General features: G+C 42.2%; 1 protein-coding gene and 1 pseudogene across 1 annotated transcript in view; one reads left to right on the top strand and one right to left on the bottom strand.

The window, feature by feature from the left end:
- The window catches only part of LOC112550768, a 10,528-nt pseudogene extending 10,015 nt beyond the window's left edge, over window positions 1-513 (bottom strand).
- Window positions 1-17,818, top strand: part of LOC112550770 — a 74,681-nt gene that overhangs the window by 3,934 nt on the left and 52,929 nt on the right. The window contains exons 2-10 of the mRNA XM_025207591.1: window positions 1,980-2,134; window positions 8,135-8,197; window positions 10,389-10,466; window positions 10,553-10,666; window positions 11,804-12,386; window positions 13,827-14,026; window positions 14,273-14,712; window positions 15,125-15,279; window positions 15,868-16,076. Coding sequence (XP_025063376.1) covers window positions 2,006-2,134; window positions 8,135-8,197; window positions 10,389-10,466; window positions 10,553-10,666; window positions 11,804-12,386; window positions 13,827-14,026; window positions 14,273-14,712; window positions 15,125-15,279; window positions 15,868-16,076 — 1,971 coding nt within the window. The 5' untranslated portion in view covers window positions 1,980-2,005. The remainder of the gene's footprint in view (window positions 1-1,979; window positions 2,135-8,134; window positions 8,198-10,388; window positions 10,467-10,552; window positions 10,667-11,803; window positions 12,387-13,826; window positions 14,027-14,272; window positions 14,713-15,124; window positions 15,280-15,867; window positions 16,077-17,818) is intronic.

Raw genomic sequence — 17,818 nt, 5'->3', positions numbered from 1 at the left:
CACACGCAGCTGGGCTTTTAAACTTAAATTCTTTTGCATTAAATCAGTTACTGTACGAAAAGTTGCAGTTAGTACTCCCCCCTTGTCGTATTGTGGGGCCACCCTCTCATCCGCGGCGCGTTCCTCCGTCTCCAGATCTTCGCAGAGCTCGGATGGAAGCTCGCGACCCCTTAATCTAGACACCAGCATAAAGGGGGCGAACTGGTCAATCGGCACCAGTTCTTCACTCTCCCAAGCACATCTTAGGCAACAGGCACACTCCTGGGTGAGGGTCGGGTTTACTGCGCCTGCCGGGTTGACTCTGGCGAGGGACACAGTGTCGAGGGGCCTGAACAGGACCCTCTCATCTCTCATTATACACCTGAATACTGCGGAGTGCAGATACACTTCCCTCTCTCTCGGGGCTCCGTCTTCGGAAGCTCCCTCTTCTCCCTTCAGCGAAAGGCGTCCGCTGATAAACCTCTCACCTGTTCCGCCCGTCTGGTAGTAAGCGATATGCGCCTCCAGTTCCATAAAGCTTTCTATTTGGCGTTTTTCACTACACCAAGGGCAGTTCTTAACTAATTCTAGCTCCAGCGTGCCTTCCCCTGATCCCATCCTTTTCGCCATGTGCGGGCCGGGAGCGGTCTGAGGTTCTCGGGGGTTTTTTCTTCGCACGGCTGGCTGTGGCCAGCAGCCCTGGCACGCGGGTCGGGGAATGCAAGCCGGCGGACTAGAATTAGGCACGGACGCTTAGCGGTTGATTAAAGATTATTTTACTTACACCGAAGATGGTTGCGGAACCTCTAGCCCAATCCGGTTGAAGGCTCTAAACATGTGAGCCCGTCGTGTCAACCGAAGAAAACAACTTGGAGAAAAGAGCTCTGGATTCACTCACACGAAGTTTGCTAGGCTCCGTGGAACTTGCGCGCAGGGAAGGGGTTCGTCGAGGGATCGTTCAGCGACGGGGAGAGGCCAGAGGTTGGTCAGACCCCTATGCCTTCTCAAGGTACACACTGGGTCCAATAGGCTCCGCAGCACTTAGAGATCTTCACGGGACGTGAAGTTCTCCTCCTCCAGATGGTTGTGGAGTCCTCCAACTTGGGCAGAAACTGCTCAAGCCTCTTATACGGCTAGCAAGCCAATCACTAGCCGCCATGTGGGAATAATTTAGAACTGGCCAATAGTGGGACACAAATTTGCATGCGAATGGCAGGAACCCCTTTGCACCGTGCATTTCTCTTTGCAACTAAGAAATGCACCCTGCAAAGAAAGCTCCGAGTGGCGGGAAATAATTTAGCAGTGCCGAAGCGCGCGCACATCAAATCACACCCTTGGGTTGTGATAATACTAAATGTAAAAGTATCACCAGAGCGCAGTAACTAAGTGTCATCACGCTGTGCAGGGAGAGAGCGTGGGCTGGCATGGCGCACCACGAATATTCGAAATCGCAAATCCGTGAATGGCAAGGGTCTCCTGTACAGACTTTTTCACACCAGGCATTTCAAACAATCCTGTGTAGCCTTACCAAAAAAAAAAAAATCCTAGATCAGAATAGTGCTTCCAATCCAAATAGTGCTTCCATTCAAAATCAAGGAGCTGCCAGTTCTGACGTAGCTTGTATAACCTTTGCAAAAGGGCTGAGGAGTTTGTATCATAATGGTTTCTAGTTGGATGATTATATGCATTTTTCCTACTGAACTTGTGTGCAAAATGGTTGGTGTAAGGGAATTGAATTTAAGTTGTGTAGGTGATGAAGTTTTCCAGGACTGGACTGAATATAGTTCCTCAAGGCAGGAAATCAATTAGCACCCTCCTACAAATACCAAATTAATTAGCAATAAATGCCAAATTTGTAAATTTTTCTAAGGGCAAGTCATATTGTAGGTCTCCACATATACATGATTAAATGTTTGAAAATAATGTTCGTGATAAATATTGGTGCAGATTCTAGTAGATTATTAAAGATCTCTAATGACATCTTTACTTCTCATTGAAAGATGCTGGTTGAAGAAAAGATCAAAGTATGCAGTTTCTCCCAAGAAATTACACAGCAGACTTCTGTAGAAGGAAAGAAATCAAGATTCATGCTTTTCAAGAGGGGCAAGTGGACATGATTAACAGAAGCTGTAAATGGTCTGGAGAAGGGAAAAAGGTAGCACTTCACTAAGAAAATTATTGTAATGTATATGAGAGTGCATCTGACACTTGTATGTACATTTTTTTATTTTGCTAATTTCAAGAGCACATGTTTATTTTACTGTTGAATGCAAGTCACTGTCATAGTTGACTGGCTGGGACAAAAGCAGCTTATTAGCTAATTTGTGTGCACACTTGCTTGTTCAATTAGGCTAAGGCCTAGTTTGGTATGAATAGGCCCAATATGGCCTGTGGACTGGCCCTGCACCATGTACCATTTGGGTCTGATCAGACTAGGCCATATTGAGCTCACAGACTCCTGATCTGGGTGGCTACTCCAGCCATTTTGGAACCTGCACTCCATGCGACACAGTTCCAGTCCTGCTGCTGACAACTTAGTTAGGGCTGCCACCTTACATAGAAACCGAACCCAGCACTGGTTCTGAACCTCACAGGCAATCTACAGCAGGAAGATGAGAGATATCATAGTGCAGGGGTGTCAAACATACAGCTCCTGGGCTAGATCCATCCTGCAGAGCCCCACCAACCAGCCCCAGGCTGTATGTTTGTCACCCCTGCTCTATGGTATCTTTTATTTTCCTGCTGGAGATTACCTATAAGGTTCAGAACCAGTGCTGGGTTTGGTTTCTATGTAAGGTGGCAGCCCTGACTAAGTTGTCAGCAGCAGGACTGGAACTTTGTGTGTAAAAGCATGATTCTCTTCTGCCTCTACAAAAGGGCTCTGTTTGGTTCCTCAGTATGGCCCAGCCACTAAAGGAAGGAAGGGACACACCATATGTATGTTCATTGAGTGATTACCCATGCAGTTTCAGCTGTTGGTACACGCACACCAGCTTGCACGAGATGGGATTTTTTTGGCTCGCAATGTCTATTTAGGCTGTATCTGCATCCCTGCCTCAAAGGGCAGTAAGGGAGGAGTGGACTTAGCCTATCCCATAATTCCTACGTATTGAATTTAGCGATAAGAGACAGCTTCTGCAGTGTTTCCTGTTTATCTAGTGTTAGAGCCTTATTTGTCTAGAGGCAAAATTATATACATGCATATATTTCTCTTTAGTTTAAGCTGTGCCTACTGCCTCCCAGAAGAAAGTGTTAGCAACATACCAGAAGCTAAGTCACTGAGATTTAATATATGACCCTCTCATGATGCTTTTTCTCTCAGTATGGTACAGTCCTGTAGAAATGCACTTCTCAGAATGGTGGAACTTCTTTTGTTTCTTCCTTTACCTACATTCAAACATTTCTCCTTGCATGATTGGAAGTTTCCTTGTATGTAGAGGGGAGGGTTACAACCAGGTCTTAGCCATTGGGTCATTATGTCTGTTTGTGCCAAGGTGATTTGCAATTCTGCTCCTGGACTAGGGACAGAAATTACACATAAAATGATATAAGTGATCAGAAACCAGTTCAAATCTGTAACACAACAGAAGTTCAGTGCACATAAACCACTTTCAAAATGGCTGAAACCTGTTTAAGATAAGTCTGAATGGATGTAGTATCAGACTCAACTGATTTAGATAAAATTAGCTTATTGAATTTCTGTCCCAGATCCCCTCAAGTTTCAAGTTAACTCAGTCCCCCAGCATCTCATGATGCTTTGCACCTCTCCTGCAAACCTTCCCTCGCAGGGTGGGTAGACTGCCCTTGGCTCAAGCGGTCTGCTCCAGCACCCCCCAGCTTCTGGCCTGAGCCGCTGCAGGCATGTGTCTACATTTCCGGAATCAAAAGTGAATGTTTGTTCACTTGCTTATTGGTTCAATCTACACAGCTTAGATTAATCTGTAAAGACTGAATCAATTCAGCCTCAGACTTTTTGACTATCTGTACTTAGCCCTGGCCTCAGGCCACATCACCTGAAGGGCCCATTTCTCTGTTTGCCACTGCATCAGTATCAGTGTCTTCTGATAGAAGCAGAACAAAGAATGGTTTCAGAAATGAGCCACAGTTGCAGATGTCTGCCATTGGCCAAGTTGAGGTGTAAGTCCAATGAACCTGACTTCTCTTAGCCTCATTTGTCCAAAGTCCAAAAGCTAGAGAAAGTCCTTTCTGGTGCATCAGTACTGATTTCCAAAGCAGCACATGCAATACCCATTAAAAGGAAGGATCATGCTGTTCTTCAGTACCCACCTTAGCACAGGGTGCTCCAATAGCTGGAATCTCAGTATTTGAGTCCCAGTACCTTCTACTTTGGTACCAGCTACCTCTGTATTACCCATTACTGTGGCACTGAGTTTCCCCAAACAGTGATGGGTGAGTAATTGGAATGGTCCTTAAGATAGAAAGTAGTGGCATCCAAATGCCAGCTTCAGAGTTATGAGTGCACCAGATTAGAGTTATCCTTGGTAATCAATATCCTAACACAGAACCAGGGTCAATCTGGTAGAACAGCTCTTTTCTTGAGGAAATATTTTCTTCTGCTGCTGTTTATGATAGGGTTCATGCACCACCTGCCCCTTTCTAGTCTCCTATGCTGCCACATCCTACATAGTACTTTGGGCTTTAGGAAGGGATTATATATTGAAGAATCCATGAAAGACAGCAAAAAAAAAAAATCTTGAGGGCACAGAGGCTCATCCTGTCTGGCACCACTTTTTCCCACCCTTCCCCATTCTACCATGCTTTTCTTTCCCAAGCTTCACTCAACAGGGAAAACTAAACTTCATGTCCACTGTACTTCTACAGTGACTGGACAAATATTGTTCTGGAACATGCCCAAACTATTTGTAGCCTTTGCTGATGGAGCTAACCTATAAATTGATAGAGATTATCTGAGCAGGTCTCCAGCCACAAAAAGAGGAGTGAAACAGTAGATCAGGAGTCGGCAGCATTTTTGGGAAGAGTGCCAAAAACACCCACAACCTCAACTTGTAAGATGTTAGTGTGCCACGGATGGACAGCAGGGGAGCTGCAAGGGGCCTGATCCCTGTTGTGGCAGCACAGCCCCGATCCCTTTCCCACCATCCACTTCGAAACACGTGTGCACCCACCACCAGCAATGAGTCAGCCCTGGTGCGGCTACTTGCAGCCTCCCAACTGCTTGCCACAGCTGGCTCGGGCAGGCCCCTGATGCCTGCCACAGAGCCCAGGCTGCTTGCAGCAGGCAGCAGAGAGGCTGCAAGTGGCTGCACCAAGGCCCGCAGAGCCCTGACCTAGGTTGTTGCTGGTGATTGGTGCAACCGCACCTCAAGGCACACAGCGTGGAAGGGCCAGGGCTGCACTGCCACAATGAGGATCAGGCCCTTCACAGCTCCTTTGCCATCTCACCCACTTTGCATGCCATGCTCTGGCATCCATGCCAGGGGTTGCCTACTCCTTTAGTAGATCCACCTAACCATGTTGGGGCTCATTCCAGTAAGACTCATGCTGCTTCTGCTGCCTGTTTGGAGGATGTCCTTGTACCTATACCTGGTACAACAAGTATACAGTACTTGATCTACACATTTACATGACTCTGTTCCTTAGCTGAGGCTTCCAAATTGAATGCTTATATCAGCTGGGCTGTCTTGCAGTTATTAACTGTCTCTTATTACCCATCTTCAAGCAAATAAACTCTTTTCAGTCATTAGGAGTGGAATTTTAATTATTACTGAAAGGCTCCAAGATGAAATAAAGATTATTTAAAGCAGGGCTGTCCAACTTCTAAATGGCCAGGGGCTGCAAGCCCTGCAGGCCGCACCAGCACAAGCCACACACCCCAGTGCCAGAGTAGGAGGGACCCAGTCTCACCCTCAACTCGCCAACTGTGGGCTCCCCCAACCCCACAGGCTGCACTGCACACCATCCAGCCCCCTGTGGTGAGGTCAGGAAGGAGGGAGGGGGAACCCAGAAACCCTGGCTGCTTCTGCAGTTGGAGCAATGGCTGGGTAGAAGCCTGGGAGCTGCAAGTTAATCCCTTGTGGGCTGCATGCGATCTGTCAGCCACCAGCTGGAGATCTCTGACTAAAAGTAACCATGCTTCTTTGTGATACATTGGAACCAGATAGATTCCACAACCCACCCTCCTTCCAGGGGTTCCAACAGGGAGCTGATGGGCTCTGCAGCACTGCCTTCCCCACCCCACCCCCCAATGGGGAAAGTGGAGTGGACAGTCACTGAGCACTCCCAACACCCTGGGTGCTTCCATCCCACAGTATAGCACCCTTTTTCCTGTCCTGCAGTCACAGTGCCCGGTGTCAGGAGTCCCAAGAGGAGGCATGTGGAGGGAAGAGCACTGTATTGTGGGTACATGGAGGCCAAACCTCCTGTATACACGTATTCTAAAAGGAAACAGTACAAAATAGCACCAGCTTCTTCCAGGTACATTTTTTCATGTATGAGTGTTTTATCAGGCATGTACTTAGCTGCTGAAACATTTCAAAGCCATCTGCAATGTTTCAGATGTTTACTCCGTCCACAGCCTAAAGCAAAACCCTACAGAAACATTTTTGAAAACACGTACCCTGTTGCCAGTCGGCGGGATCAGCCACAGAGCGACCCATCCTCCCCTCAGTTGCTGACTGGTAGCTGGGGGGCCATGTGCCCCCCCCAACTAAGGCGGCATGAGTCATTCATGGCCACTTGTCTCCTGGGACCAGGGTCTTTGTAGCCAGACTGTTACGGTCATATTTAGATTTCTCTTTGCTGCCTTGTAAGAGAAAGATTCGTCAGAAGAGAGACTGATGTTTGCTAGTATTACGCTTATTTAGGCCAATGGAATCTTTGCTAATACCAAAGGCAATTTTGTCCTGAATAATGCTTACAACAAATGTTCTTGTTTGGGATGTTATATTTTGACATCCCTATAATAACAGATCAACCAAATACACAAGCTATTAGACTAACAAGAAGAAAGGATTCATAGAGTTAAGAGTTGAAAAAAAAATTTCTCTTCTACTCCATGCCACTCCCATTTTCCTGTTGAGCTGGCAAATGTTTTGTTATGAGTGAATCCTGGTAACAATACTGTTTGCATATGAGAAAAGCATATTCAAAGGCTAAGAAACCATGTCTGTGGGAAAAGGTACAACAACCTAAACAGGTAGAGCCAGATGGCGTTGCTATGGTCTGGAGTTCCTTAAGAGCCAGTAAACTAAACCTGCTACAAAGGTCAGAGACTAGGGAAAAATGGATGAATGTACTGTTTGAGGAAAATCAAGAGGAGGACAATATAAACACCCTCTCATATCACTGGAGTTTTGGAAATAAATACTGCATCGCTGTTCTCTGCAACCAAACTGAGGGATCTGGAACCTTGGAAGACTATAATAGGCTGACACCCTTTCAGGCAAATAAGAGCAACTAGAATATGAACTACCTTCATTACTTGAATATTAATAAAGTATGTTATTTTCTTGGACAATGTTTTTAAGCAGTTACTCAGAAAAGTGTTTTAACTGGAATTTTGTGGTTTTCTACTTTAAAAAATAGCTAGTGAAACTGTAGCAAAACACGAAAGGAACTTAAATTCACCTTCTTCAAAATTCAATTTCACATTGAACAGCTGTTACAAAGCATGTGGTCTGCTTATACAACGGGAAGTTTTTCTCAAAAAACTCTGTACATGGTAAGCAGTATTTGAGCTGTTTTAGCTGGATATGTGATTCACTTAAACTGATAACATAATCAAAATTTGTCAGTTTTTAATTTGAACATCTGGAAACTTTATTATATCAATTGCTGAATGGGGAGACCTTAGCTAAAGACTTTCTATATGGTTTTCTTTTCTATACCATATAATTGTTTTATTGTCTGTGTGTGATCAGTATGATAAAAATAATGGTCCCTTTTATACTAAAAGTGTAAAATAGACCAACATATAATCACAAAAGAATAAGGGAAAGAATACATTATTTCTATAGGGTGAAATTAGCTTAAATGTTTACCAAACCAGGTGCAACATCTATTTCCTCATCTCTTTAGCAATCATGAGAAAAAAATATTTGACTTGCCTCAAGTGAATACAGTCTTGCAAAGTTAGGCTATAATGATATTTTTATATTGCACTGTTTTCATCCAGGGATATAAAGAAACAACTTGTTTCCCTTCAATTTCCAAGAGATACCTCGAAAATGCAATTGCTGTAAGTATTTGAATAATATACTTTCTCTTGGTGAAGACCCATCAGTTTTTAGATACTTCTATGGAAGGAATAATTAGACATTATTTTCAGTTATCACAGTCTATAACATAAAATATTATCTGTATCTTCATGCCAGATTATGTTTTGTTATATTCCCATATGTCTGCAGTTGATTTCAGAAGGAGTTCTGTATTTTATTTTTCTTGAATGAAGAATTTGTGGTTGCCATTAGCATGATATCTGAGTACCACATAATATTTAATCTCTTTAGCCACACAGCATCCCAATGAGGTAATGCAGTATTACTGGTATAATCCCAGTTTTACAGATGTGAAACTAGACAGAGAAAAATTACCTTGTCCTTGGTCTTATAGCGGTCAGTAGTGAAGTAGGTAAGTAAACTCAAGCTCTTCCAAGTCTCAGGCTACACTACATTGCTGAAAGGTCGGTCTTTGGACATTACCCAGCATCTAAAAGCTGCTTTCATATACAGATAAATGTGAAAGATGATCTAGCAAATACTCAATTTAAACCATCAATTTTCAATGATAATTTGCAGTTCATATGGAGGAGTAGCTGCACAATCACCTAAAATCAATTTAGTTATTGTTATTACCTTCTAATAATGCTACAATGAAAAGTGTGAATATAATTTAGTTGATACACAACATGTCAAGTTAAAATGTATTTCAGTTCATTTGTCTGGCATATGAGAATGTGTTTGGGTGCATATGAGTGCCTATGTTTGCTATGCAAGGGATATATCAGTGCAGATAAAACAAAGGGGGGTTTTTGCCTGATTTTCAGTGGGAGCTGTGGGTGTGCAGCATTTTTAAAAATTGGATTACATTTTAAAAAATTACATCAGGTCCTTTTTAAGTGTCTCAGTTAAGCTCTGCAAAAACTGGAGTACCCCAGGCTTCATGCATTAAAGCAAAAGTCCCCATACATATCTCCCTTGCATGGGGACAAGGAGTCCACATCTGTAGAGAGCTCTGCTAAATTCAGAAAAATTATGGAGGGGTGCCTTGAGTCTAAAAAGGCTGAGAAACACTAGCTTAGATTTTGGAGCACAATTCTGCAGCAAATTCTACAGCAAGTGAATCACAAGTATTCAGGTTTGATTTTTTTTTAAATTAATCAGGAGATATTAAAGAATAAAGCACACCACTGAGCAATCTATGAGGTGGTTATACCTATATCTAATATCAAACAGGACAAACTCACTATAATGCTGCTAGTAGGAACTGTTAAGATTTCCCCTATTCGCTTCAAGAGGCTGCTGACCACCAGCAAAGTTGAGTAAGCCTTTTAACTGTTTCACTCATGATCAAAGCATCCAAGGCAGGAGAAAGAAAATCAACTTGTGAATTTTATTATGGTGTCACTTTGTAGTATCTCACATAGGTGGAGTTTGTTTGTAGTAAAACTTAGGGAACTACCACTGTGGTTTTTTCCCCATCTGCATCCCAGACTAGTTTTTATAAAGGCTCTATGCTCAGGTATGTAGTAAAATATGAACATGCTATATACTGTAAACCAAGTTTTGTGAGACTGAGATTATAACTCCACTTCAGTAGAAGGTCAGTTTGCATCTTAACAGTTTATTTAAATTTACTGAACCAAAGAAATTAAAAATAATACATTAACAAATAGTTTCCCTTTATTATTAGCAGTGCAGTAATATGAATAGCCAGACATCTTATCACCCCAACAAGCTATGTACAAAACTGGTAGCTCTAATTGGGCTGCGGTGAGTTAAATTTTTGAGTTATGAAAATAAATCCTTTCATTTTCTATTTTTCTAAAATATGTTATTAGAAAAATCCTTTTAACTGTGAGGAAATATTTTTCTTTAAATATAAAAGAGTGTAATTTCAGGAAATGCAAAAACTAATAACAAAGGTAAAGACCAGAAAGTGTACTTGGAGCCCAGTCTTGTTTACTTCATTCATGCAAGTATTGTTATTCCTCTAGATCAGGATTTTCAACCTGAGAGTTGTGAGCTACAGCAGTATTCACTTATGTTAATCTTCCTAATAACTAAAGTGAGACTGCTTGTGTGAATAAGGCAATTGGGATTCAGCACTGAATACATATTGATTAATAAGAACCTACAAAACTTCCACCATTAAAGTGTAAATGTACTGTTGAGGAAATTTTTTTTTTGTTGGATTATTGTGACATTTAGAGACAAGACTGCCATTGGCATATGCCATATGTAAAAATAAGTGAAGAAACACACACACGTGTGAAGACCCATTTAAAGGTATGTGATAACTAACCTTGTTTTCAATTTGCATTAAATAGTACAGAATTAAAGTCTGCTAATAAATCTCTAATGCACATTTTTAGCATCATATGCAACATCGCCTTGCTCAAAGATTGAAGCAGCCATCTGGATGTGAGTCAATGCTCAAGAATGAAAATCGATTTGCATTAGGAAATACAGAGGTTTTTACTCTAAAGGTAAGAATTGGTGAACATCATCCATTTTACAGCCATAGATTTGGAAGCAGGGCCTGAGTTAAGTTGGGTGGCAATAAATGTTTTAAGTTAGGGCTGTCCAACTTCTAAGCAGCTGGAGGCCAAACACCACACAAGCTGCTCCAGCAGGGGCTGTACCTCTGCAAGCCACACCAGCATGAGCCACAGACTCTCCCAGGAGAGTTTATTAGCATGCCATGTGGATGCCTGCCCTGCTGCACTGCACAGGTGCCACCTTCTGCTTCACTGTGCACCTCACTATTGTACCATGTCCCTGAGTGGGACCTAACACCCCTCACAACTGCATTGCACATGTGCTTCCCCCCTCCCCACCCCTCATATCATCTGCCTGCCTCGCCCTAGCCATACTGCCCTGCCCTGCCCTGCCCTGCCCTGCCCCCTGGAGCAGAGGCAGGCAGCAAAAACCAGAAGAGGGAGGGGAAGCCTGGAGACTCCAGCTGCTGTTTCAACTGAAATGATGGGGGAGCAGTTGCCAGGTAGGAGCCCAGGGGCTGCAACTTAACACCTCCCAGGCCACATGCAGCCCATAGGCTGGCCACTAGTTGGGCAGCCCTGTTTTAGATGAAGACAAATTGTATCTGATTATTTGGGAGGGTGATGGGAGCACAAAGAGTGGGCTCAGGGAGTGTGGTTCCTCAACAAGTGCTCCTTTGACCTCTCTCATCCTATGTTGTTAGTTTTCCAATTGGTCTTTCCCTTGGTATCCCCTTGGGCAGCGTATTTTTCAGTGACACTTTCTTTCTTCCCACCCTGAGAGAGCAATAAAAATGATTAGAAACATCAGCTGCATGTGGGGAGAGAGGGACAAGGTTATACAGATGAAGATCAAGAGATTCACTTTGCAGGAAGAAACAATAATCCGAAAGGGAGTTTCTAAGGAGTTGAAAGAGCTTTCCATTTGGCATCATGAGGTCCTTGCTTGTACATGTGTTTCATGTGCTGTGTTTGTATCGCTCCCAGTCCTAAGAACAGAAGGCCAGGGCTCAAATTTCAATAAGAATTTTATCACTAGCCACCAGTTCAGCCCCTGGTGGTCTATGCACATGTATAACTCCTGCTGATGTTGATGGAAATTAGGATTTTTTTATTTCTCTGCAGCACAAAGAAAAAACTATAGATCAAGACAGAGGTTGTCATGCAAATTCCCGTACATTTACAGATGAATCTCAATGTACGGATAAAAGCAGTTTGCAAAGTGAAGAAGAGTTTTTTCTCAAAAGCAACAAGACAGAAATGCCAAGAGGGATAAATGTAAATAGCTGGGATCTGCCAGCATTGAAAGAAGAAGAGATGCCTTTCTCAAAGGGCCACAAGATCAGGGTTGACAGGGAAAGCAGCGGAGTGATGACAGACTGGTTGAATAACACCTCACTAAGAACAGTTTTAACTAAAAATGAGTATACCTGGAAAGATAATGGAGCAGATGGACTTGTCTACAATGAGTATTTATTTCGAACTACTGATCAGCTGAAGTCCCATTCTGCAAGCAAGGTGGAAAAAACTAAATTATACGCTGCCATGTTGCCAAGGATCTGGGATGTCCCCGCTGATCTGGGAGATGATAAACAACAAAACTCCCCTGACATTGAAATTGATAGAGCTGCAATAAGAGGATATATCAGTACGCCATGTTCAGTCAGAAAGAGAACATTTATGGTCTATATTTGTGGAGGCTATCAAGGTATGACATCTAGAAAATGGCTCTAATCCCTTTGCAGACTCTCTTCACCCTGAGATTCCTGGTTTATCATGCACTGCACCTGAACTCATCATTGTTCACTATTTGCAGTTACCAGAATTGTGGTAGGTAGTGTGCTTTGGAGAAAAAAAACAAGAACAAAAAAATGCATTAGGCTTAGGAGTGAGGGCAGTTTGGTTCTTTTCTTGACTGGTATCAGATGACTGTGCCATAAGCAAGTTGCTTCACTTATTCTCCATTTCCCTTTCTACCCAGAAGGCTTAATAAAGCACACCTACCCACTTCCTGGGGTTAAAGTCAGTTTCTTTTAACTTACTATGTAAATACGAAATTGAGGGGAGAAAGGAAAATCCTGCCCTGAAGAACTTGGTATTTAAACAGGCATTACACAGTCTCAAAGTGTGTGTGTGTGTATCAGGGGAAGCAGCAGTCATCTGCAGTTTTTTATTTTTAACAGGCGTGTCCAGGATCCTACCAAACATCAAATGAATATGGATAAGTTAGACTACAAAAACTCAAAATACTACACCAAAATACTTCCAACCCTCAAATCCTGAAGCTTCCTACCTTCAACCTTGCTTTATTAGAAATTGCCAGATTATGTTTCCCTGTTTCTGTCTGTGGTGTGGAGGTACCATTAGTCTTAGTAGAAACGGTGGGAATTCAAGGCACAAGGCAGTTCCCTGGGTTGTTTTTATTTCAATACAGTTATCAAGCATGCTGTATTTATGTCTAATACATTTTAAAGATGACAAAATAGTTTTGTAAGGTGATTTAAAATGCATGCAAAAAGATACGGCAAAAGTTTACATACAGGAACAAATCACCAAGTTTGATTTTAACTGCGAGGCCCTTATGTTAAGTAAATGCAGTTTCCAACATGCAAAGAAATGCTGTTCCCAAAGCTTCCGAAGTTTGGCTTTAGATTTTCATTCAGACTTTTGAGTAACCTGAATTTCAGGGCTATTGTAAACTTGGAGTTTGGTTGTCACATAGTAGAAAGAGGGGGCCATAGCCTCTCTGATTCTGCTACCCTTGGCAACTGTTCATTTTGTTCATAGGATTGTGGGGGGACAGGACAACAGTCCAAATATAGATCCAGATTTTAAATATCTGGGAGTATGTAAATTTCTAATGGTCAATGTACATCCTATGAGGAGAACTATTAAAATATGCAAGATTCATTCAAATACTGACTATAATGCAATCATGCTAAGATACAATGTATATATATAGCATTTAGTTATAAACTAAAAAATCCATCCACCTTCATAAATAAAATGCTCTCCAAACGCTCTCCTTTTTATTTGAAAAATTGTGATTCTGTTGCCTCTCAAATTTTTGTTTCATCATCAAATACTGCAAAGCTATCATGTTTATCAGTATAACAATTTATATTCACTGTGCTTGTTTTCACATCAGATTCAGAAGAGGAAAGAAATGAATTAATGAAAAGATCATACCCACAGCTATACAGTTACTGTAAAGAACGAGGCTATGATTTCCAGATGCTGGACCTGAGGTGGGGACTAACAGATGGTGTCAGCAATGATCACCACATGGTTTCATTACACCTGGAAGCTCTGAAGAAGTGTCAGGAGTTAGGACAGCAGATGTTCTTTGTAAGCTATGGTTTTATTTGCTGTGTTTAATTTGTAATATTTTTTAGGATTTGTATTCATTTTATATGGCAAACAGCATGTATCTGACAAATCCAGAACATGGAAAAAGAGAGGTTATTTGAAGATAATCTACTGATTAATGTTGAGTCAAGCCTCAGAACCATTTACTGAAGGTATAGACCAAGTCTATATTTGTCTTCTGTGTATGTTTGTTTTCTCCTTAGCGTTTTATCATTATATATTCAGGTTTTCATTGGGCAAAAGCATGATGATCCTGTCATCCCACATACCATATCAAAGGAGAATTTAGAGGCAATTAAAAACACAATTGAAAGCCTGAAGTTGGTTGCAATACAGCAAAAGCAGAACATGTCAAGTGGTGTAAAGCTTGATGGAACAAAAGAGGCAGTTCTAACTAAGAAAACAGAACATGTAGATGATAATCATACTGACACTTCTAAAGAGTTTCTGGGAACAGGCAAGTCATCAGAAGAAAATATAACTGAGATGCGTGACAATAAAGAATTGGAATCAAATATTTCAGATGAACAGGATTTGTCTAATACATCCCCTCTCACAGAACATAAATCTGCAGCTGAATATGAGAAAGAGTTGCGGCTTCTTAATCAGTGGTACAGATTGGATGAAAATTATGTCCCAAGTGTTTACAGCCTGCAGCCCATCAGGTTAGAGTTCTATTACTTCTGCTTTGAAGTTATGAATTTAGGAATATATATGTGTGTGTATATATATATATATGTATATATATATGTTTTTAATTTCAAACCATTTGAGAGATTGATTTATTTTCAGTTAATCCAAAATTGGATCACTTCAAAAAAATCAATGAAAGGTAAATTACTAAGCAGCTGAGTAAAATAAACATTCCAGCATGAGGAGCTGCAAAAGAGGATGAACTTAATGAGCAAGGCAGTGCCTTTCAGCTTTTTCTGCAATGTAATGGTGTCTGTGGTTAAATGAACAACACAGATACAAATAGAAAGTATTACTTAAAACGAAATCTACTTTTGTGATGTTAATAATTATACTAATATTTTTTCATAGTTTTCATATGATTTGTCTCATTCTTCTGCATAGCACATTTTACAAAGACATATTCAGCAAGGATCCTGTACGCAAGCAGCAAGCTAAAAGCAAATGGCTGAGCTCTTTTCAGAAGCTACATAAGATACTTCAGGAATATGCTTCAATTGCTGTTGGCCAAGACACAGCGAGTATGCTACTTAAAACAGGTGAGTTGTGAAGATACAGAAGAGAAAAACATGTCACTTAATTGGAATGAGTAACAATACATTGTTTCCAGGATAAAAAATAGTAGACTCCACTAGAAAAGAAATGGGCAAATAATTTGGAGGAGCTGAAATATCTTTTTTTTTTACTGATAGCCTGCACATTTTTTACTGGCAACCAAACTTTTGTACTGTGATTGGTGTTAAACCACTTAACTTTAATCTGGCCCCTGTTCAGGACCTGGCAGAAGGGTTACATTTACATTATATAAAACAGTCAACAAAAAAGTTTGGTTGTCAGTAAAAAAAAATTGTCTTGAGTTGGCAACTGTGTTCACAGCAGCCATAATCATTAAAACATAGCTATTGTCTAATTTAGTAGAGTTTACTAGGAGTATTGGCCTTTATATATGACACTAGCAAAACACAATTTTCAGATACTTACTTTTGTCCTAGTATCTTGCCTATTTTCCAAGCCACTTTTTTCAGAATATTATTTTAAGTGATCAAAGTTTAATTTTAAAAAGTGTGTTTGTATGTGTATGTACCCACATGCACACTAAGAATCAGACTATGTTTTCCCTTTGTAAGTTTTGCAGCAAGAGGTTGATCAAGGGCTCTGTGTCCACGGCTTTCCTGAAGACCATTGCCACTGCTTCAAGAGGGACATCTGTGACTTGCAATTCAACTTGTCCAGAAAACAAGCTTCAAAATATATTGATGTCCATCCTCTGAAACCAGAGATTAATATAGGAATGTATGAAGCACACCAGAACTTCATAAAAAGCATTTATACAAGGGTATGCTAATTATCATTTTCCAATAGCTTGGTTCTGCCCACTGCATCGGGCACTAGTCAGGAAAAAAATAGTATTTTGTGTATCTTCCCATGCATCCAACTTTTTGCTTTTTTTTACACTGCTTCCTGCAACTGCAATGACATGTCTTCTTCAAAGCCAAGTGTTTTTAATTTTCCATCAGACCTTTTATCACAACTTACTACTTTCACCTTGTTTTTTCCTGCTTTGATCTTCATTCCTGCATATGCTACTTTTGCCCTAACTTCAGTCTTCTAAGTCACCCTCACATATCACTCTTATTTGTTATATCCTTTATTTGACTCATCTTTACTTCAGTGCTTTGTCCGTTAGCTCTATCTTCTGTTTTTGTGGACAGGGTCTTTCTGGAAGAACCCATCCTGAAAGAGACATGGAAAGCTAGTGTTATGTAAGGCTCATATTATACCACTCTTAATTCATGTTGAATGTTCCGTGAGGAGTCACACTGAGACCAGTTATGGAATAATGTATTATTCGGTGTGAGATGCAAATCTGAACCTTAATATGTAATAACAGTATTAATAGCTATTAATTGATTAATCCACATGTTGTGTGGATCTAATGAAGACCAAGAAGTGTTAAAATATGAGACTAAAGTGTGTTCTTGGACATACTGCAAGCATGAGAACTGAGCCAATGACTTTATTTATTTATTTTTTGCAAGTGAACTCACAGCAAAGCAATTTGTATCCATCTATTAAGGATAATATAACAGTTGTAAGCAGTATGAGTGCATAATTATTTTTGGTTTCTCTCTACCTTAATTTTCTCCTTAAGTCTTCTCCCCAGCCCCCAAACAATGTTCCCTCTAAGGAGCAGCGGTCCGTGACTGCACCACCGTGGTCCGTGAGCGCGCTGCCTCGGTCCAGCGTGGGACACTTACCGAAGTGGGCTGAAGGCCGGGGCCCAGAGGCTGGAGCTGGGGCCGCATGCTAGGGACCGGAGGCTGGGGCCAGGGGCTGGAGCTGGAAGCCGAGAGCCAGGGGTTGGGACCAGGGGCTGGGGAGTGGAGCACTTCCCCGGAGCTGGTGGACCCTGCGCCAGCCGTCCACGCCAGCCTCCATCCCTGCCTTGACTCACCTCAGGGAAGAGCCACTGCCTGCCCCAGTGAGGCTCCGCCAGCCTCAGGACACTGCTCCGCTCCCCGGCCCTGACGCCACGTGCCTCCTTGCTCCCTGAGGCGATGTGAGGGAGCGGAGCAGTGTCCCGGAGCCAGCAGAGCCTCACTCAGAGCAGGCAGCAGCTCCTCCCCGAGGTAAGGCAAGGCAGGGATGGAGGCTGGGGCGGGGGCTGGAGCGGGCTCTGCTGGCTCCGGGTAGGTGCTGCACTCCCCGGTCCTGATGCGGGGTAGCGGAGCACTTCCCCAGAGCCAGCAGAGCCCATACCAGGCTCTCGCCCCAGCCTCTCCTGGTGCACGGCCTTGAAAAGGCTGTGCGCGGCCACACTTTTATTTGTGCACGGCCACACACGTGCACGCCTTAGAGGGAACCTTGCCGCCAACCCCATTCAACTGTGTACTTGACTGTGCAGATTTATAAAGCAGAATCCACATTATCAAGTTTCCTATGTTTTATTCCCTATCTTTGCTACTTTTTCCTTCCTCCTTCATCTGTCAAGGTGCGGTGGCAGAGAGGTTAAGGTATCATTTCTGTTAATCCAGAAGCGTGTGTTCAAGCTTTGGTTTGGATTTGTGCCAAAGCCTG

Source organism: Alligator sinensis, unplaced genomic scaffold (assembly GCF_000455745.1).
Source record: "Alligator sinensis unplaced genomic scaffold, ASM45574v1 scaffold354_1, whole genome shotgun sequence".
In the NCBI taxonomy this organism is placed as follows: Eukaryota; Metazoa; Chordata; order Crocodylia; family Alligatoridae; genus Alligator; species Alligator sinensis.
Note: the sequence above shows the minus strand (reverse complement) of the source record. Positions and strands in the feature narration are given on the sequence as shown.